Source organism: Gopherus flavomarginatus, chromosome 2 (assembly GCF_025201925.1).
Source record: "Gopherus flavomarginatus isolate rGopFla2 chromosome 2, rGopFla2.mat.asm, whole genome shotgun sequence".
NCBI classification, from domain to species: domain Eukaryota; kingdom Metazoa; phylum Chordata; order Testudines; family Testudinidae; genus Gopherus; species Gopherus flavomarginatus.
In genome coordinates this window covers 98,040,511-98,061,773 of record NC_066618.1, presented here as the reverse complement: position 1 = coordinate 98,061,773, position 21,263 = coordinate 98,040,511, and the positions used below count along the sequence as shown (strand labels likewise).

Below are 21,263 nucleotides of genomic sequence, written 5' to 3'. Positions count from 1 at the left end.
GCCTGATTCATCCTGGCTATTCTGGGTTTCTCTCTCAAAATTTTGAAGGAGCTTTTTGTTCTGTTTTGCATTGGAACGGAAACAAATTCTGAAACCTCACACATTTTTCACAAAATGGAATTCTTGTTTTCTGGACAGCCCTGCTACTTCAATGGGCACAGTTAGGCCAATGGAGGCACGAGGGTCTGCCCGGTGCAGGCCCATGGACACAGCTTTGCAGTCTCCAGTCGCAAGCGCACAAGTGGGTGCGCTTCCTACAGTGGAGCACCCATAGGGATGTATACTTGAAGGAGAAAAAGTTATTTGTGGCTGGCAGATTAACACTGATAGTCCTCTCAGAAAGTGGGCTTGGAGCAAAACTTTGAAGAGAAGAGGGTGTGCCTTTGTGTATCCCAGAAGTACAGCTTTCTTTCTCTAAATGAATTATTTTATTCTCTTTGCATACTTGCCTCCTCCTATGGGCTTCTATACTTGTTACTGAATGTGATTGTTGATACAATGTGGTGTCAAAGCCTCCCTAACTAGGATAATTCTTTAGCAATGTGATCTAGATCCAATACCAGAGATTAGCGAAGGACTACCTATTTGCAGTCTTGATAGGCAGAAGTGGCTGATTGTAAAAAGGAAAGACAGGTGAAGGTTTTTTTTTTTTTTTTTTTTTTAAAAAGCGCACACTCCATCACCCTATCAGGATTTTATTAGTGTTGCAGAACCATGATATGTAGTTTCTTGGTCCGTTAAGCCATCAAGGAAAGCGTCTTTTAGAGGTTTGCATCTGCAAACCTTTTTAAAGCCCATTTAATTACACTAAATGATTTGGTTCTTGCTGCCTAGTGTTTTTATACTTGACATCACCACAGTATGAAATTGCTCAATTAAAGTCAAATGCTCTTTTGGTTTGTATCAGCTGGCGTCTCCGAGATGTCACCTTGCAACTCAGGGATGGTCAGAATATTCCAGTGTACCATTCGTGTGTGGAGAGCACCAACGCACAGGAGGGGTGAAAACCAAAGACAGCTGCTTTGCACATCCTGTCACTTGAGGATCTATTGATTGGTTGCATATTACTTTGAAATTGTCCATTTGTGACAATATTGAATGTACAGTTAAATGGACAGTCTTACAGTCCAATTATTTCTCTAGCACTGAGCTCAGTGCTAATATTGTTAATTTCATTCTTTATTTGTCTGTATTGTAGAAACCCAAAATAAAAGATTTTACAATACTATTACTGTTCCAGAGTGTCAAATTGTTATATCTTATATGTGTTGCTATGATTTATTTTTTTTAAAAGGACTCTTGCTGGTAAATTGCATTTCTTTATGATTATGAACCTCAAATCTGGACAGCTGATTTGCTTTCTAAGTCTAGGCGACCAGTCAAATTTTCAGATAAACCAAATAATAGGTGGTTTTCCCTTTATAGGTGATGCAAGTCAATGGCTAACCTTCACTGAACTATCTTTACAAGGAAAGACAACGAGACCTAGGTTGGAGAGAGAAATGACTATTATATGATTTACTAAATGTGAAATATGACTTGCAGTTTAAAAAAATATATATATATTTCCACTCCTATGGCTCATTTAGTAAATAAGGCAGACTACAGGCAAAATAAATGGCTATCAATGTTTCAAAAACCACCATCGAAGTAGACCGAGAAATACCAGAAGTCAGTCAGTCATTTTACTTATCTGGGGAGCGAGACATCCAGTGATAGTGACACCATGCTAGATGCCCAGTGACGATCATCAAACACAGCAAACAACTTTCAAATCTTTTCTAGTTTATGAAAAAGTAGCATGATCGGCATCATTTAAAAAACAAAAAACAAAAAAACAAACACTTGCATCATGTCTGTCCTACTCTATGGAGCAGAGACATGGAAATCTACCACAGCAATCGATAAGAAGTTCAACTTATTCCAAAGTAAATGCCTACAGAAGATGTTCAGAATCTATTAGAGTTTATTAGATCGTCAGATATGCTAAGCAGAACACAGCAACTTAAAGCATCAAACATGGCAAAAAGATGGACATATTTAGGACATGCTTTAAGGATGCCATTAGCGTGACTTCCACATGAAGTGATAACATGGACACCAACTGGCAAGAGAGGTAACCTAGAGAAACATGTAGAACAGTAGAGAAAGATGATAAATTCATCAGCATGACACTCAGAAGCCTGAGCTGACCAGCACAAGACCAAGATAGATGGCAAAAACTGATGAATATCCTCTACACCTCAGGGTGCAGGAGTAGAAGGAAAGAAAAGATTGGCACTTCTGAGACACACAGTAGGACTAGTGTGATAGTGAATGAGTCAAAACAATCCTTCCTAGTCTAAACTCTGAAGAACTATGTAAGAATTTAAATATTGCCATCCAAAGACCGTATTGCGATTTTGAAACAGTTGAGGCATCCTCTCTTTCCGTCAGTTGACTCTTTCATAGCCACAGATATGAAGAGTACTGAAGTCTTCTTAGAATGAAATGGTTTAGGAAACCAAACTCCAGTCTGAACCCCATTCTACACTGTTCCTTTCTATTTCCATGTATATCTTCAGGTTATACCCTGTACTTACACACAGAACAGTTCTACTTTTTTCTATCACCATTCTCTGCTCATTCATGCTGAAATTTTCCAAGAGGAGCCTTAGGAAGTTAAATCGCTAAGGGCTTGGCTACACTAGAGAGTTGCAGCGCTGGTGAGGGGGTTACAGCGCTGCAACTTAGGATGTGGCCACACTTGCAAAGCACGGCCAGCGCTGCAACTCCCTGGTTGCAGCGCTGGCTGTACACCCGGTCGAGCCTCGGGTGTAGGGATTCCAGCGCTGGTGATCCAGCGCTCGTCAGCAAGTGTGGACGCCCACCAGCGCTTTTATTGACCTCCGGGGTATAAGGAGGTATCCCAGAATTCCTGTCCACAACAAACCGGAAGAAAGGGAGAGCTTGGAGTTCAGCCAAACTGCTTATTTAAAAAACAAACAAACACAGCTCCTGTTTGCTGAGCGAGCGGAGGCAGGCAGGGGAATTACTTTGGAATGTTCACAGCTGTTTGCTTGAAGAGAGAAACAGCACTCTCACACGGCAGGGGGGGAGGGAGAAGTCCGTGTTCAGCAGTTGCTGATCTGGTCTGACGGGTATTTAGCAGTACATAATTTGCATTTAGTGAATGAGAGAGGAGTGGGGGAAGGGAGTTAGAACTTTTAAAATGATTGAAGGTAGGCACAGTCCTTAGAACTTGCAAGGCAGGGAGCTGAGAACAGTGTCAACTCCAAAAATCCATTCTGTCTGTCTCCTCCACGCTCCCTGTCACATTCCACCCCACCCCCCTCTTTTGAAAAGCACGTTGCAGCCACTTGAATGCTGGGATAGCTGCCCACAATGCACCACTCCCAACAGCGCTGCAAGTGCTGCAAATGTGGCCACACTGCAGCGCTGGTAGCTGTCAGTGTGGCCACACTGCAGCGCTGGCCCTACACAGCTGTACGAACACAGCTGTAACTCCCAGCGCTGTACAGCTGTAAGTGTAGCCATACCCTGTAGGCTCCTTTGAAAATCCCAGGCTTAAGTACTTTAGATCTTCACTGTGATCATCCCATTGCCTTTAAATTCCCTTTTTAGAGAAGGTGAGAAGATGTACACTATGTTCCAGCTGCAGCTTCGCAAGAGTCTCAGGAGAGCCATTATTTGTTCTTGGATCAGAACAGGTTAACCCCATGGTGCCTGGGTTCCACCCTCAGTTATCCAGGACCCTGGAGGAAGGGCTCTCACACAGCTATAAAGGACAAAGTAGGAATTTTAACCATCTTAGTTCATTTTATGGAATCAGGATTCCTAGAAACAAAGTTCCCTCTATTTCCCTGTAAGATTTTGATAATGCTGCCCTTTAATTTTAATGGTGCCTCTTCATCTTGTCTGATAAATGAACATATGTTTATTGAAGGGCTCTCAATAGTTCATGCCTTATGTATTATTCCTTCACACACCCTATTTCCTCTAAGTCTTTTTTTTTTTTTTTAAGCCAGGGAATGGAGATTGCCTTGGATACACTATAAGTACTGGTAAGTTACTGCAGTATAATAATTGGGAGCAAACTGGACTGTGTCTCAATTAGTTTAAAAGCCCTACTTTCTGTCTTTCCCCCATTACAAATCTATTCATATACATAAACTTACCTATCTGCTGATCTTGAAAGAGGTAGAGTAGGGTCATAGCAATACAGTAGCTTCCTCTCCCCTGCATGTACTGGGGAAAAAAGGGAACCTGACTTCATACCCAATCAGTTAATTTCTACATGTGGTTTCCATTTGGCACAGCCCATCCCACAGCTGCTAATTTAAAGAGGGACACAGGTGCATTAAGAGGAAGCCAAAAGAACTGGGGAAAGACTTGAAACAGCTAACAGCTGCTAAAAGACAAGATAACCTCAGTAAAGGCTCCTGCATGACACCCCCTCCTTTGGGCTTTCCTTATAATGAAGGAACAGAATCTGAAGCAGAAATCGTAGGTTTGCTACTTCATTTTGTTAAATAATTCATGCATCGTAACTGTATTGTGTTAGCAATTGCTAAACAAACCTAATCCAGTCCTTGGCCACTGACTAGTTTTTAATTCTAAAACAATCTTTTAATTGCACTTAGAAATGACAGAATCATTAGGCTGGTAAATAAAATCCACTCTTTGTCACCAGACAGTTCGGAAGTGAGCAATGCCTCATCTTGCAAAATACTGGATTCCCTTTCCCATCAGTTCTACTAAGATGGGTTTATTCTTTAGCGGGGTTTGCCTCATGCCTGTGCAGCATCTTACTAATTTCCATAGTAGAGAATTTATAACCTTTGCAGAAGGGAGGTAGCAAGACAGACAGCCTGACAATCAAGGCAAGATTATCTTTATGTAGAAGCAATTGTATTAATATTTATTGTCTCATTGTAAATATAATTGGCTGGGATGATAAAATATTTATATCCATATTTGTTTGCTTAACTAGGACATGGATGATTGCCTAGTTAATATTTGCAGTGTTGTAGCCATGTTGGCCCCAGGATATGAGAAATTAGATGGGTGAAGTACTATCTTTTATTGGACCAATTTCTGTTGGTGACAGAGACCAGCTTTTGAGCTAACAGAGCTCTTCAGGTCTGGGAAAGATAATCAGCTTGTCATAGCTAAATACAAGGTGGAACAGATTGTTAAGCCTAAGGAATAGCTCATTGCAAGAGACCATTTAAGATGAAGTGGGAAATTAATGTCTGCACTCATAGGACAAAGGTGGGTTAAGTGAGTTACAGTGTTGTAATGACTTAATGTGTATATGGTATTTTGATCACATATAGCACCATATAAATGCTAAGCAGTATAACATGGCTGCCTTTTCAGGCCCACATCTCTAGAAGAGGAAAGGCATTCTTGTAGCTAAGACATGAGACTGAGATGCAGGAGATGTGTGTTCAGTTCCCAACTTTGCCAGACTTCTTGTGTGATATGGGGCAAGTCACTTAATTTCTGTCTTAGTTCCCTGTGTGTTAAATGGGGCTGATCCTACTGTTTTCCACCCTCTGTCTCTTAGCTCTTTATCTTGTCTGCTCTTCTATGCAAGGACTGCCTCTTACTATTGTACAATGAGGTGCCAGTCACAAGTTGGGTCTAAAGGTACTATATTAATATCACTGTTAAGCTAGTTATGGCTCTTCTGTTCCGCACAGCTTCTTCAAACTGCCATCACCAGTCGGGATCCAGTGCTGCACTGCTTTGTACCTTTTCTATAGTCATTTTCATCTGTGCAAAGTGGCTCTGGAACATGTTTACACCCACTTTGCACAGGTGAAAATGACTACACAGCACAGTTGCCAACTTTCATGCAGTAAATAAGCACCCCGACTTTTGCAATAAGCCAAAAATCAAACCCCGACTTTTGCAATAAGCCAAAAATCAAACTAATCCCATTTCAAAACAAGGCCAAAACAAGCCCATACCTAAGAACCTCAGCACTCTTATCTGACTAGATCTCCCTGGTGTATAGTAGGCCCACTGTGGACCCCTGATTCTCTCCCCCAACCCCTTGCCTCTTCTTTCCCCTGCTTGCCGGGAGCTGAGCGAAGAAAAGAAGCAACACGCTACAAGCAGCAAGCCAAAAACTGGCCAACAAGCAACTCACAAGCCCATTAAACCAAAAACAAGCCCAATTTCTGCATTTTTTTCATGGGTTTGGCCTGTCTGCTACACAGGGTGTCAGACAGGAGAGAATCAGGCTGTTTTTCAAATCTTAATTCAGCTTCTTCTTTACAAATCTGTGAGCAAACTGCTTTTTTAGCTATTTAATATATTATGAGTGAAAAGAATCAGCTCCTTTGTTTAAATATCAAAGCAGTTGTTTTACAAAGGCCGTGGCAGTTGGTCCACCAAGTATGCCAATTCAGTTTCACCAGGAGATTTACCAAACACAAAAAAACCCACTAAATAGATGTCCCAGCAGTTCAGGAGGGTTTCTTACATTGTGCCAGCACCAGATCACAAAGCAGACAGGTGCTCCTCCTAAGGAACTACTCAACCTACTTGTCAGGAAGACCACAAGAAAAATCTTTGCAGCCACTTCTGTTCATATCATGAAAGATTTTGCAGTGAACATGCAGTATCTTTGGGAACTACTGTATTACTATTATGGATTGTTGAGGGCTAGGCATTGTATTCTAATTCTGCTCTATGGGGGAGAGTTACCACAGCTTCTCTAGGAATAAGATATAGTGGATAATTACTGGGATCCCTGGCATCGTAAACAGCTCCTGATTCAGGTAGGAACCATAGGCTCAAGAAGACAAAGTGCTTTTGGTATAAAAGGCTGAGCTTAACATTATAGAGGGGCAATCATTTTGATTCAACAGACATGACCTTTGGTCCAAGGTAGGCTAACCTTGCTGAAGGACGTGAAGCTGCCAAACCCCCACCCACTCAACCCCCCAGAAGAAAAACAACTTCTGGTATGTTGACAACCTTTTATTGTTTTGTGTTTTCTTTGGGTGCTTTTGCCCTTAAATAAAAATAGTCTGCTTTGAAAAAACTGTTTGGTCACTTATAACCGCTGGTATACACTGGTCACAGCCTCTGGCGAGAGAGCAAAGGTCATGTTAGTTAGACCTGCTAGGTTAAGCACAGTGACTTGCAGGGGAGCTGTAATCTAAAGCTGTGGTCAGAAGAGGGATGCAGGTGTCTCTCGTGAAAGGTTGTGGCTAGAGTGCCAAGAGAGCATTCCTGGAGCAAATCCCTGGGGCATGGGAGGGTCAAAGGTGCAAAGACCAGATCTGCTGTAATCACAGCATCTCAAACAAGCAGATAATTGCCTCATTACCAGCATGGTTTCCCAAACCTGTAGGGAAGCATTCCTTGAAAAGGAATAAAAGTTACCCCCATCCCCCTCATTTTACAGGGGTAGACTGTAGCAAGTAAATGATTATGGAGCTTCGTCTTGTTTATTACCTATCATAAAATCATCAGTGTTTCTTCTAGTAATTTATTTAACCTCCTTATAGTTTTCTTTTCCTCTTGAATAGCATGTAGCATCTAATTTTATGTATCTTATAGAAATACAACATTATCAAAATGTTACTTCAGTGTGTGACTGCATCAGTCTTATCACACAGGAATAGTAAATGCAGTGAAAAAGTGACAACTTCAAAGCAGAAAAGGAAGTACTTCCCTTCTACTCCCATGCATAGTTGGGCTGTGGAACTCATAAGCACACAAATTCATTAAGACCAATAACTTAAGGTTCAGAAAAGGATGGATATGTATATAGTGTGTGAGCATGATTATTATCGCTAACAAATTCTGGCAAGTTAATTAAATCTCAGGGTTTAAACCAATCTATTAGCAATCAGGATTAGGTAGGCGGCAAATTATCACTCATTTAGCTGTATTTTTTTCTGAAGCATCTGCTATCGGCCACTATTGGAGACAAGATACTGAACTAGGTGGAGTTTAGGTCTATTATGTTATAGACTGATGTGTCATAAATGCATTTTATACACAATTGACCAACACTTAATATTTTGAACTTTTTCCATTGAATTATACCCTACAGCTTCAGGGATTTTTTAAATTCAATACAGTTCTAAAATAATGGTCCTAAATAGGGGAGCTAAGTATTTCTAGGCTTAGCAAACCCTAACAGAGGGAGAATTTTTGTAATTATTACATATTTATTAATCTCTGTCAGTTTAACATTTGTAAGTGCTGTACTGTATTGTAAAGTTCTCTAACATACAAAGCAACAATTTTTCCATAGAGCTGAACACACCATCTGAAGAAATGGAAAAGAGAAGTGATGCACACACAGTAGCACATACAAAGGAATGATACAAACCATTACAGATGCCTGTTTCAGACAAGCAAAATCTTAGTGTGATCCTGCTGTACTGCTCGTGGGGGTGACTGACCTTATGCAAGGGATGCTTGGAGAGAGGGCATTTAAACAGAAACCTGTTCTTCTACCATATTACCCTCCCATTCAAGCAACAATCTTGCATTCAGATGCGATTATCAGCCACTAGGTCTAATGGTGAAACTAAGACTGTACAATCCCTGCACATGGAGAGGCAACTCTAAGGATGTGAGGTAGTTATGTATAGACATCACCACCATACACACCTTTGAGGGTGAGAGAGATCAAGGCAGCACAGAGTCTAAATCATGGTAATAAATGAAGTAGTCTTTGTAATCCTGCTTCTAAAAGAAAGCACAAGAATGAACAACTTTAGTGTGGTTGTTTTAAGTTGTTTTGGATTCCCCTGCCCCTGTGTGTTTTTAATAATCATTCTATTTTTTTTAAAATGCTCTGTTCTTGGTGCTGCTCTGAGAACCCCACACAAGACAGGAAACAAGCTACACTGACAGCCCTCTCAAACCAACCAAATTTTCCCATACTTTTAGTCATTTGTATTTGAAATAGTAAATGAGAAAATTGACAGAAGAGCAATTTAACCTGACAGTGTCCTTTTAAACTGCAGAATAATCTTCCAAGAACAGCTGTGGGAGCTGTGTTGTCTTGTGGGTTCATGAGGAGGCAGCAGAGTCTGGACTCTAAGAAAGCAGGCTTGTTTAGAACTAAAACAGTGTTACATAAGACAAAAGGAGAGCAATGTATTCCTAGTGTCTGGTGAAGCTGACTAGTTCCCTGGTTCTTCCTAGCATGTGCTCTGCTGATAAAGGCCCAGCACATGCTTCTAACCCCTCCCCTTTCCAGCAAAGCAATTCCAAACAATTTAACATATATACAACTGTTTCTTTACAAATACCATAACATACTCAACTTTGTTAGCAGTGCTCAATTAATCTTTCAGGTGCTCTGCTTCTTAGATCTACGGGGCACCACTTCAGTCCTTGCACAGCTGCTCTGTTTGTTGATCTGAAGGATTCTCCAGCAATTCTCTCAGTGCTTTGTCCTGTAGATGTTAATAAAGTATCTGCCTCCTTATCCTCCGGTATTCTTTAGAAAGATGTTGCAGATGTCTCCTGTGCCTCCAGAATTGATGTCCTTTAGGAATCTGTACTTCATCAGATCATGGGGCAACCTCACAAGTCACTACTGCCCTCTGTGCCCAGCAAGTACCACCATCAATCCACATAGAGCCTTTGAAGCCCAGAGATGTTAACACTCTGGACCCTCTGTCAGAATACATCTTTTTTCTACACTTATGTTGGTCATTGTACAATAAGTCAGTATTGCCATTAGGGAGTCTTGTTCTCAACTCTCTGCAAGTGGCAGTCCGTGAGTCATTGGTGCTGCTCTCTATATAGTCCAGTGGAGCCAAATATGGAACTGTACCTGAGTCAGTGGCCTTTTTTCAGAAGTCTCAACTATCAAACCATCATCCACAAGACCATTGGATTGAGGATACCTGGGACTCAGGGTTACTGGATTAAAGCCCTCTCTCTAGCAAATTTTTTAAATGGGTCCAAGCTGTCAATCATGATCCAGACAGGATAACTTCAGAGATTCCATGCTGGAAAATATGGCTTTCATGCCCATATTACAATTTTTTTTTTAAGAAAGTACCACATCAAAACAATTTCTGGTAATGAGAATAATCCAACATCAGAACAATCTTCATATGTAAATATATCCACACCACCTTTAGACAATGCTCTTAACTATTCATTGTTTATTAACATAGGTGCTTTTTTCTGTTTAGGTTGGCATTTTTGACGTTTCACACCATAAGAGTTTTCTCTCTCATTGTTCATTTATGGTCAGTACAGTACAGTATCTCTCTTGGTTCTGTTTACTCATTTCTCCATACTCAAGTGGCCTTTGTGTACTCTTGTGAGCATGCCAGCTTGTAACATCTTAGGCACTACTGTTCTCTCTAAATAATATGCCACTGCTTTGACCTGGAAATATGGACTTGTTATGTAATATCCTGGCCACTCCTGCAGTAACAACCCTAATTACCCTCTGTAAAGCCTCATCATTAGCCACAGCCTCAGCTAATTCATTCCACATCCTGAGATAGGACAATTCTTTATCAAGTTGACTACTCTAGGTCTGACTCCTCCCATTGCTGTTTCAGTTTTATCAAATGCTCTGGACAATGTGTCCCTTTATCTCCTCTACCCTGTGTATGTAGGCCCTTGTATCAGCTGAAGGGCTTGGCATATTTTTAAACCCACTATAGGTGCTTTATTCCATTTTAACAATCACAAAGTTTAGCAATTCTATTTGATTTTTTATCTTCCCTTCTAGCATACATATCTCTAGTAGGAATCAAGTATCAGCGGGGTAGCCGTGTTAGTCTGGATCTGCAAAAGCAGCAAAGCGTCCTGTGGCACCTTATAGACTAATAGATGTTTTGGAGCATGAGCTTTCGTGGGTGAATACCCACTTCGTCGGACGCTAGTAGGAATGAGATCCCCATTATAAGTGTTCAATTTAGCCTGTTTGATCACAATGTTCCCTATATTCTTCCTTCAACCGTTTAATACTAAAAATCTTGAAACATTTACCTTAGCACCAGTGTCCAGTTTATAAGGTTATAAAAGTCCCATTAGTCTCTAGAGAAGTTGTGCATTCATCTGTTCCTTTCCCCTCAGATACAACTTCTAGATAGAACTCCTCTTCTGTTCTGCTGTCTGCTCTCTCCGGATTACTCCTTACCATGAATGCTTTGCTTCCTCTTCTGCAGTTGTTGATTCTGGTTGTAGACTTTGGTAAAATGATTGTATTTCCCACAAATAAAGCACTGTTCACCAAAATCTGTGCATTTTTGAGGTCTGTGCTTGTGTTCACATCTTGTGCAATCCTTGAAGCCATCCCGTGTAAACTCTACTGCTTTGCTTTTTTCCTGCTTCTGTTTTTTGTGTAGTGACTTGCTGCTTGCCAGCTTCCTCCCCCCCCCCCAACTCTATCCAGAGTGGCAGTGTCTGTTTTTTCTTCCATTATTTGTATTGTTCAGAATGATTTCTGCCACTCTGACACAGTATTACTGTGTTATCCAAAGTAAGTCTCATCTTCCAAGTTTTTTTTTTTTGCAGCTTTGGACCTCTGATTCCTCTTACAATTTGATCCCTTATAATTGAATCTGTCAATTAGCCATAGTTGTAGGTTTGGCTCATTACCTTCAGCTCTGTTAGGAATTTTTCAAGGGACTCTCCTTTCGTCTTCTAAAGGTAAAATTTACACTTTTAGTGTGTTTCATTTTTGAGGTATGCACTCTTCCTTTCTCTGCAAAATTGTGTCATAACTTGCTTTCTCTGCCTGACTTAGTCGTATGATGCTACAGACATCCAAGTTCTGCAGTGGTTTAAGACGACTGCGGTATTCTGCTGATCTTGTTTCTCAACAAAGCCAGCTGTTTGCATTCATATGTATCAAAACTGTTTGAATCTCTTCCAGAATGTGCTGTATTGAGAGCATTAACCTGAGGGGAGCTTTTAGTTACTCCATCGCCAAGATGACCCCTTTATTCCTTCACCACAGTCCTTTTCTGTCCTCACTTTGGTACCATGAAGTGTTTTGTGGATTCATAAGGAGGAGGCAGAGTCTGGACTCTTAGAAGTAAGGCTATATTAGAACTACAACAGAGTTACATAAGGGAAAGGAGAGTCATGTGCTCCTAGCTAGATATCCGACAAAGCTGACTTGACTGCGTCCAACTGGTTCTTCCTAGTGTGTGCTCTGCTCTTAAAGGCGCAGTACATACTCCTAATAGGCACCTCTTTGGCTAAGTCACTGTGGAAAAAATCTTGACACTAAGACACAGGACTGGGAGTGAGGCCAGGGTGCTGGAACAGTTTTTAAAGTGGGAGTGCTGAGAGCCATTGAATCAAACTGTAAACCCTGTATATCATGGAAACCACTTCAAGCCAGGGTGTCCAGCAGCACCCCTAGTTCCTGTATGTATGAGTTAGGCAGTCTGGGTTCTATTTCCAATTCTGTCAGTGTCTTTATGAGAGAATGGGCAATTCACTTAACTTCGGTCTCTTTTTCCCTATGTATAAAATGAGTGCAAGGCTCACTCAACTCATGAGTTATGAAGAAGTTAAAATTCACTAATGTTTATAGTGTTGGGACCCTTGGTTGGAAGATGACAATATGCCAAGGGCTAGTAATTTTAAAAGCCTGGACTTACCAGATTTAGTTTAACAATCTTGCACTGGCCAGCAGAAGATGATTATCTAATTAGGTCTTTTCTGTGGTTAATGGCTATAATTCTGTACAAATGCTGTAATTACAGAAGACAAGTAGAGACATAGCGCTGTATCTCTGAAGTTTGTTCTCAAACCAGCTAACACTGCTATGTGGTTTATTCCAGCCATGCTCCAGTTCCTTTGTGCCACTATTACCGTTTACTGTTTATTATATAGCATACACAGTACTTACTATATGGCGAAACAGACCAGAATATTAGTGCAGGTCTCTAATACCAGAGACCTAAAATTGCTAAGCATTATCTAAATTTCTAAAAGTCAGCTAAGCTATTTGTTTTCCACCACCTTCTTTGACAGGTCCCAAATGGTTGGTATGCTACAAAAATTTATCCAGGCATCACCATGGTACCTGTGCCCCTAAGAAGCTGCTGAAATACTACTTCTACAGGTCAGCGATCTGTTCTTATGCTAAGTAAGTTAATTCTTTGGACTGGAGCTGCATTCCCCATTCCATTTTACAGATCTTAGTTTTTTCGAATTTGTACCTTGTCACAGTGAGTCTCTGAAATACACACTATTAATACCTAATAAACGGAATAGGTCCTTTCTATGCCTTAGAAATAGCAATACTTCAGTTACAGCTGAACAGATTTATAATGGAATGGAAATAACTATGAAAGCTTCAGCTGTGACTGGAATTGGTTCACAGCCCTTCGATAATACATTAATAGAAACTTTATTTTTTCCATTATATAGACCAACTTAACATGCTTTGTTTATAACTTACAAACTAATAAACTTTTACATACATTTATACAAATTCAGAATGATTTTAAAAAATATTGTACAAATCCACCTTAAGGCACAAAAAGTTAACAAAAAATGCAGCACATTTGGAAATCTCAAAGCAGCCAATTCAAAGGAAGCTGGCCTTGTAACAAACATTATAACTCATTTAGTTTAAATATGTTTTCAAGTTTCACTACCATACAATAGAAACTAAAGGGCATAGTACAACAGGTATGCAGCTCAAATCCACTATTAACCAGTCTATTGTATAGTTACACACAGGAATTAAAATAGTTTTAAGGGTCCTGCATCAAATGATTATGTAATGAAATACCATGAACTGAAATTACAAACTGTTAGTTGGTATTCAGATATCTGAACATGGCAAAATCAGATGTTCCCTCTTTAGTATCTTCTATTTTAAACAGTGTAGATTTAGAGTATAAGCATATGTTCAAACATCTCATTCTTACTGCTCAGTTTGTGTTAGTCAAGGAAGTGTAAAAAAAAATAGTTTAAAATTTCCCCAGATACTATGGGTGTGGGTCAGAAATTGTCATTTTAGTTGTGCTTGATGTGAGTTTTGAGAGTTGACATATCCTGACCAACGCAGCTGCTTTGGTCAAGTGATCCAAGTGTAAGGACAAAAGATACTGAGAGAGAACTTCAACTCCTGAATCCATGCAATGTTTGGTGGGGATCAGCACTGAGTTCACCAAATAGCATCCTGTAATCTGACCACTGGTGGTCATTTCCATAGTCTAGAAAGACAAATCTAGAATGTAGGCTAGGACACAAGTAACCTTCCTTTGTTAGAATTTTGTTTTTATTATTAGTTTTTCCATAGCTATCCAAAATCTTGCTTGAAAACTTAACTCTGATGATATAAAAACTTGATGGGTATTGTCTGCAGGAGGAGTAATCTAAATGTACAACTCTAAATGCTTCAAACAAATCAATCACCTGACTGTTACAATATGAATAAGTTACTCAGTTTGGATCAGTTCTGAGTACACAACTACTGTACATTAAATGAAAGGTCTTCACGGAATAAGATGCTGCCCTATCTACATGAACATTCAGTTTATAATTCAGCAGGGACAAAGCAAGCTAAGTATGATGGAACATAGTAGTTTATAGATGCAATTTTCCTGATGTGGATTCAGCTGAAAGCAGTCAGACAAACTACTGGCTCGGAGCCATTAAGTAAAGAAATGTACAGCTTCTCGCTCTAGGTCACACTGCTTTTCATGCCGTTTTCTTCTATATATTTGTAACATCTCTTCCCTGCTTTATTACAACCATACTAACAGCTAGCTCATACAAACATTTATAATGAAACCTACTTGTGCTTATTAGTAAACTACCATTCATCTTTTGTGTGAAGACAGAATTTTCAAGATTAGCACTTAGTACTGGAAACTCCGGGTTGGTAGGCCCAAAGAATTAAATGGTAAACACATTCTGGTTTGTGTTTTATGAGAGTAGAAAAAAAATTGGAGTATTGTGAAAGTGAAGAAGAATCTAATTTAACAGAGTTCCTATTTGTGGTGTCATAGCAAGAAAACTTTATAAAGGATTTATTATCAAGGAATTGTGAATAATGGGGAAACAAAATAAATAGTTGAACAGTTAACAGTACATGAGATAATAGCAGTAAACTTCAATTACATAAAAATGGAACTTTGGAACTGCATTGATTTTTAAACATCTCAGAAAACTAAGGGCTCAGTCTGAGGTCCTGGCATCTGTAAGTCACAGAACTTGTCAAAGTTTGCTGCCCAGTTGGTCCCTAAATTATCCTAAAGAGGGACCATCCTCACTGACAGCTGTGTCACATCTATACAGCTGCCCAATCCTACTCTTTGTCCAGTCATAGATATACCACTTTATCCTGTATCTGAAGGATAGGTGCTTCCCAGACCTCAATTTATTCTATTCAGGTAATGGGGAGTTCCTTCCTCAGCTGATAGATAAATAGAAAGGGGTCAACTCAGTCTATGGACTTTCTCTCCCTCCACAGATGACAATCAGAGGAATGAGAAGTCACAACAATGACTCTTCCAGAAGAACCCCAACTTCAAAATTCAGAATTAAAAAAAAATTGAGTGTAGATTCAGTTGGCCTCACTCTTCTGACACCATTCTTAATCAGAACTTAGCCACTGAAATCACTGGGTTATATCAAGGTAAAAAAGGAGTGTCAGAGGCAAATCTGGCCCTGTGTATTCACAGCTAATGGAAAATTAATCAAAAAATGAGTCTCTTAGCATTTCTTTTTTCATAGATGAAACTCTTCATACCATCAGCTTCTTCAGAACAGGAACAGCTAGTTAGTATTCCCTACTATCTGAAGACAAAGTCTGAACGAATCACATATCAAGAACAGTATAAACTCCCCACCTTCCCTAACAGAAAGTAAGCCATTATTGCTGTTGCATTCCTGTCTGCCATCTTGGAAATCTTGTTTAAGCATCCTATGAAATTAAAAGCTTGGCATATTTTTCTTAGCTGCCTTTTATCAACGTTTTCCTTTTTACCTAGAAAGTTTGTTGCACATCAAGGCAAGATTCACTTGGATATTAACTTTTTTTTGTAGGAATGATTCCCTTTAAGTTACAGCTACAATGTCCCATAAGGTTCAGTAAATGAATTCTCCTGGTATTTCTTGCAGCAATGGTTCTTCAAATTTAAATCGTTTGGAAATGGCTTTTTGCTCAGTTATTTTTTCTTTTTCTGACTGCCTACATTGTCCCAGTGTGTACGAAGTCACTACAATTAGTTCCTCTGTCACTACTGATTCGTCTCCTTCAGTTTTCTCAGCATCTGTAGAATTTTCAGAGGCAGAATCTCCATCTTTTTGGATGACAGTATTTACCTCATCTGCTGTACTCTTAATGCTGCACACAGGGTCTGGAATATCACTTTGTGCTAGCCATGGGTGTTGCAGACATTCTTCAGCTGTTGCCCGTTCCCTATGAGAAAAGAAGGCTCAATTCAAAAGAATGCCAGAAGGAGTGTCAAAAGAGGAACACTAAACTCAAGACCTTGGATAAGAACTAGAAAGATTAACCAGTTTCTTCTAGGGATATGACTTTGCATTAAATTGGCCAATCAGTTATGGAACTGACTAACAAAACTGTGCTAATATCCATCAATTGTAAAGAAAAAAAAATCAGGAGCAACAGCCACCCAGTAAAATAGCTGAGGGTTTTAAATCCTCTAATCTCTTTGTTTTATATACCTTGTTAACTATGAAATTCTATGAAATCTAAAATTTAGAGCAGCAGTCTAATTATACACAATGATTTATACCAAGCTGTGAAATACTTGCATCCTTGATGTTGCTCGCTGTTGTTTTTCCCATGGAACTATGCAGAGAGTTGCTCAGCCAAAGGGAGGAATAAATAAAATACTATAGATACTTTTCAGAACAGAAGCAGCATTGTAGGGGTTCATATTTGCCTCTCAATGGCAACCAGGTCAAATCTGCTCAGTTCACAAGTAAAAATATATTTTAATAACAGTCAGCCCAACAAAAGACAGTAAAACACGTCACTAATCCACAGACTCAGAAATTAACTGCAAACTCACTAATTTTGCAAAAGTAGTCAGTGAACAAATGCAAAAGAGAAAAGATACTATACCACACATTTTACTTTATTCATTTAGTTTGACAAGTTCAGTTTTAATTATTGGAATTACTGCTACGACAATTTATGTAGTGTATTTTGTAAAAAAAATAATGAAGTCTTAGCAATACAAGACTCATTACAGCATTCATTTATGAGAAATGGGAAATGTGTCTTTTTGTAGACACAAAATGTGGTTATACATAATGAAGTGCAAATTAACAACGTTCCATTGCAGGTCTTCATTTACACTATCTCTAATCTCAGACAATGCTTTAGCCTATAGCAGTATTTAGAACTCATTTAGTCTCTGGAACAGACTGCTTTTTAGTGAACTTACTCAGGTTTCTTAACCAAAAGGGTTTTGATGAAATCCACAGCAGACTCTGATATAAGGTCAAAATCTTCCTCAGAATAATTTATGTTCATTTGTGCTATATTTAAGAATGTTTCTTGTTTATCATCTCCCAAGAAAGGCGATATCCCTGTTAGCATGACATATGCTAGTACTCCAATGCTCCTAAATTAAAAAAAACAGAAAACCTTAAAGGTAAAAAAGACAAGTTCAATTTTGTAAAAGTTGTAAATATTAAAGGCTACACTTACCACATGTCTGTTGCTGTACTGATTGGGTCATAACTCAGAATTTCAGGCGCTATTATGAAAAAAAGCATAAAGTATACTCTATTTGTTCAAAATAGAACTAATCTATATTTACTCATTTACATGCAAAGTCATACTTTACAAGCCAGTATTACAATTCAAAACTAGGCAATTTCGAAGACTTAACAATGCAACCCATTTTGCATAATCTGGAATATGACGTGAACATTTGAAAGAAAATCTGGACCAAATTAAATTTTAAAAAAAATTTATAATAGATTACGATTATTTGATTTTTACTTTTCTTTATTCTGCATACCTAAGACTGGCTAATCTTTCCTAGTAGCAACTAAAATGATTCAGAATGTGAGTGGTCACTGGTAGCTCCACTCCTGTGGAAAGGGAAGACTTTTACAAAACTACCTCCTATTGTCTCAGTTTGGCAAGCACTCTCAACTCTGTGGTGGAGTGAACAGTTCTAAAAATCAACATTGTGGTTCTACCACCCAGGCCCAGGACCAGTTAACAGAGCATTAATAAGTATGCTACCAAGAGCAGTGCGGATCTCACTACTGAACATGGCAGAAAAGCCATGCAGAAGGAAATTTGTTCTACAGCCAGATGTCAATTGTCCCCCCATTTCCCCAACACTGCAGGAAACTCAGGGATCAGCTCATACTATAGATTGCACACAAAGCAAACAAATATTTTTCACTCACAGAACATAAGTTATTTCCAAATAATTCTGACAGTGTAAGTTCAAGTTATAGTTTTTAAATGCTAAAGGCAAGGGTGTTAGTGGCTCCAGTTATTTCATTTTAAAGCTATAATTTAATGTATTAAGATTTTTCTTATGGTCTTGTATTTGTACTGGACTTTTCTTAATGTCTAATGATGCCATACAGAAACGTTTTATCTTCTAGCATTTGGACCTGTATAAATGGTAAAGGCATCCATCTTTTGTATTGTTACAGAGTAATTTATATGACTGATTGTCTAAAGTTGAAGGTTTTTCCTTTCTTTTTTAAATATTTACATCCAGACAATATCCAAATCCAAAGACGCAGCTCAGAGTTATGAACAGTTTGGGAATGGAGGTCATTCATAACTCTGAACAAAACATTATGGTTGTTCTTTCAAAAGTTTACAACTGAATATTGACTTAATAGAGCTTTGAAGCTTTACTATACAGAAGAAAAATGCTCCTTTTAACCATCTTAATTTAAAATGAAATAAGCACACAAACAGTTTCCTTGTCAAACTGTTTTTAAAAATTTTTTTTAGTAGTTTGCATTTAACAGTTACTGTACCATATTTGCTTTTTTCCCCTATCTCTGCTGATGCCTGATTGCATACTTCTAGTTCAAAATGAGGTGTGTGGTTGACTGGTAAGTTTGCCACTTTGGTGTTTGCAACTCTGAGGTTCTACTTACCCACATATTCAGGAGTTCCCATAATTTCTCTTAGCTCTTCACTGCTTTTCAGTATTCTGGAAAGGCCAAAATCAACTATCTTAATGTCTCCCAAAGGAGATTCACTAGTTAACAGAATATTCTGGGGCTGAAAAACAAAAGAATCAAACAAATGACCAGGCTTTTTAAGCACTCAAACCTACACTTGACTATAGTATTGTAGGAGTGCAGTGTTGTTTTGAGCACAAAAATAAAGAGGATGCATTTTCCAGTACTTTTTTTTTTTTTTAAAAGACTCCATTAGTCAAGGACTTACACTTGAAAAAGAAGACTTCAACAGTAGGATGTATCCGTATGATTTCTCAGCCAAACATCTGCCATTCTCAGACTAGGATATTTATGAAAATACAACAGTAACTACAGTTTAACACCATCTATATGTGGAAACTCCATCAATAGTTTTGCCATCATGTACTTGCTTTTGTTACTGTGGAGCTCTAATTTATTAGAAGACATTGGCATTTTAAGCCATTTTTTGTTTCAATGTCTTCAACTCTAAAGATATAGAAAAAGCATGTTAGTTATTTTGGACAGTCTGGTTTGAGGTACAGCAATTTTATCTATTGTGACTGACCTCAATTCTGCTTTTGATATTAGAACTAAAAACCATTTTATTTTAGAGCATTTAAATTTGTTACTATCTACAAGAACAAAGTGTTAAACAAAACACCTATTTTTCAGGCACTTGGACTGTTTACTTTAAGAATCAACATGTAAGTCAAATGCTAACCTTGGATAAACTTGTTTTTTCTCCTGAAGTACTGAATTCCTTGTGTGTCATCCTTGAAAATTATGTTTGTAATCATTAAAGTTCCATAGTAAAATATTATCTGAATACTACCAGAGTCTGTCTTAGGGGACCATCAAGAGCAAAATTATGGATCTTCAGGATTTTGATGACCTAGGTACGTCAGGAATACTTGTTTTCATAAGTTTTTCTCTTTTCTTTGCAATGATTAATTTATGTTTGACACTGATATTTCCAAAAGATCACATTATTCACAGTCCCCATCTGGTTGATCTTTGGGTCCTACAGTACAGGTTCCTATATTTCTGGAAGACCCCCCAGATCAATCTGTGCATTGGGAAGGTTGTGGGGAGAAGCAAGCATCAGCCAACCAACTGCTGGTGGTTCTAGAATCTGCACATTAACCGTCTCCAAAATATCCAGGCCAATTCTGTACAGCATTATGGTCATGGTGGAAAAATGTTAGGAGGATGAGGTAGACGAGGCTTCCTTCGGACAACTAATAGAAGTTTCCAGATCACAGACCCTGGTTCTCATGGGGGACTTCAATGAACCTTACATCTGCTGGGAGAGTAATACAGCAGTGCACAGACAACCCAGGAAGTTTTTGGAAGGTGTTGGAGACAACTTCTTGGTGTAAGTGCTGGAGGAACCAACTAGGGGCCTCACAAACAGGGAAGAATTGGTAGGGGAAGTAGAAGTGGGTGGCGACCTCAGCAGCAGTGACCATGAGATGGTCGAGTTCAGGATCCTGACAAAAGTAGGAAAGGAGAGCAGCAGAATACAGACCCTGGACTTCAGAAAAGCAGACTTTGACTCCCTCAGGGAACAGATGGGCAGGATCCCCTGGGAGGCTAATATGAGGGGGAAAGGAGTCCAGGAGAGCTGGTTGTATTTTTGGACTAGATGACCTCCTAAGTCTCTTCCAACCCTAATCTTCTATGATTCTATGTTATTGGGTGGGAAAGTAAAGTATTTTGCAAGCACGTTTAAAAATACTCAGGCCAGTTATGCCTGCTACATTTTTAGGACACTTTAGGAAGTTTTAAATACTGTACTAGCCTTAATAAATTCCTCCATTCTTTCAAAAGTGAGTTGTCGCAAAGAAGGAAATACATAGAAATTCTCTCACCAAGTGGCACTAGGTCAGGGGTCAGCAACCTTTCAGCAATGGTGTGCCGAGTCTTCATGTATACACTCTAATTTAAGGCTTCGTGTGCCGGTAATACATTAACATTTTTTAGAAGGTCTCTCTATATGTCTATAATATATAACAAAACTACTGTTATGTAAAGTAAACAAGGTTTTCAAACCATTTCAAAAGCTTTATTTAAAATTAAATTAAAATACAGATCTTACTAGTTTAGTGTGATCC

At 38.9% G+C, this 21,263-nt stretch overlaps 2 protein-coding genes across 4 annotated transcripts in view; one reads left to right on the top strand and one right to left on the bottom strand.

Annotated features, from left to right (window-relative positions):
* Positions 1–13,290, top strand: part of LOC127043746 (cytochrome c oxidase assembly factor 1 homolog) — an 88,104-nt gene extending 74,814 nt beyond the window's left edge. For 2 of the 3 annotated variants that reach the window (XM_050937844.1, XM_050937842.1), the window contains exon 5: positions 908–1,222. In XM_050937844.1, coding sequence (XP_050793801.1) covers positions 908–1,004 — 97 coding nt within the window. In that variant the 3' untranslated portion in view covers positions 1,005–1,222. Of the gene's footprint in view, positions 1–907; positions 1,223–13,002 lie in introns of those variants that run through there. The other variant, XM_050937843.1, reaches the window with a different exon arrangement.
* A 948-nt stretch (positions 13,291–14,238) lies between these two features.
* Positions 14,239–21,263, bottom strand: part of STK17A (serine/threonine kinase 17a) — a 48,569-nt gene continuing 41,544 nt past the window's right edge. Inside the window, exons 4-7 of the mRNA XM_050937773.1 lie at positions 19,102–19,228; positions 17,672–17,720; positions 17,406–17,585; positions 14,239–16,408 (exon numbers count right to left, since the gene is read on the bottom strand). Of these exons, the coding sequence (XP_050793730.1) occupies positions 16,075–16,408; positions 17,406–17,585; positions 17,672–17,720; positions 19,102–19,228 (690 nt within the window). The 3' untranslated portion in view covers positions 14,239–16,074. The remainder of the gene's footprint in view (positions 16,409–17,405; positions 17,586–17,671; positions 17,721–19,101; positions 19,229–21,263) is intronic.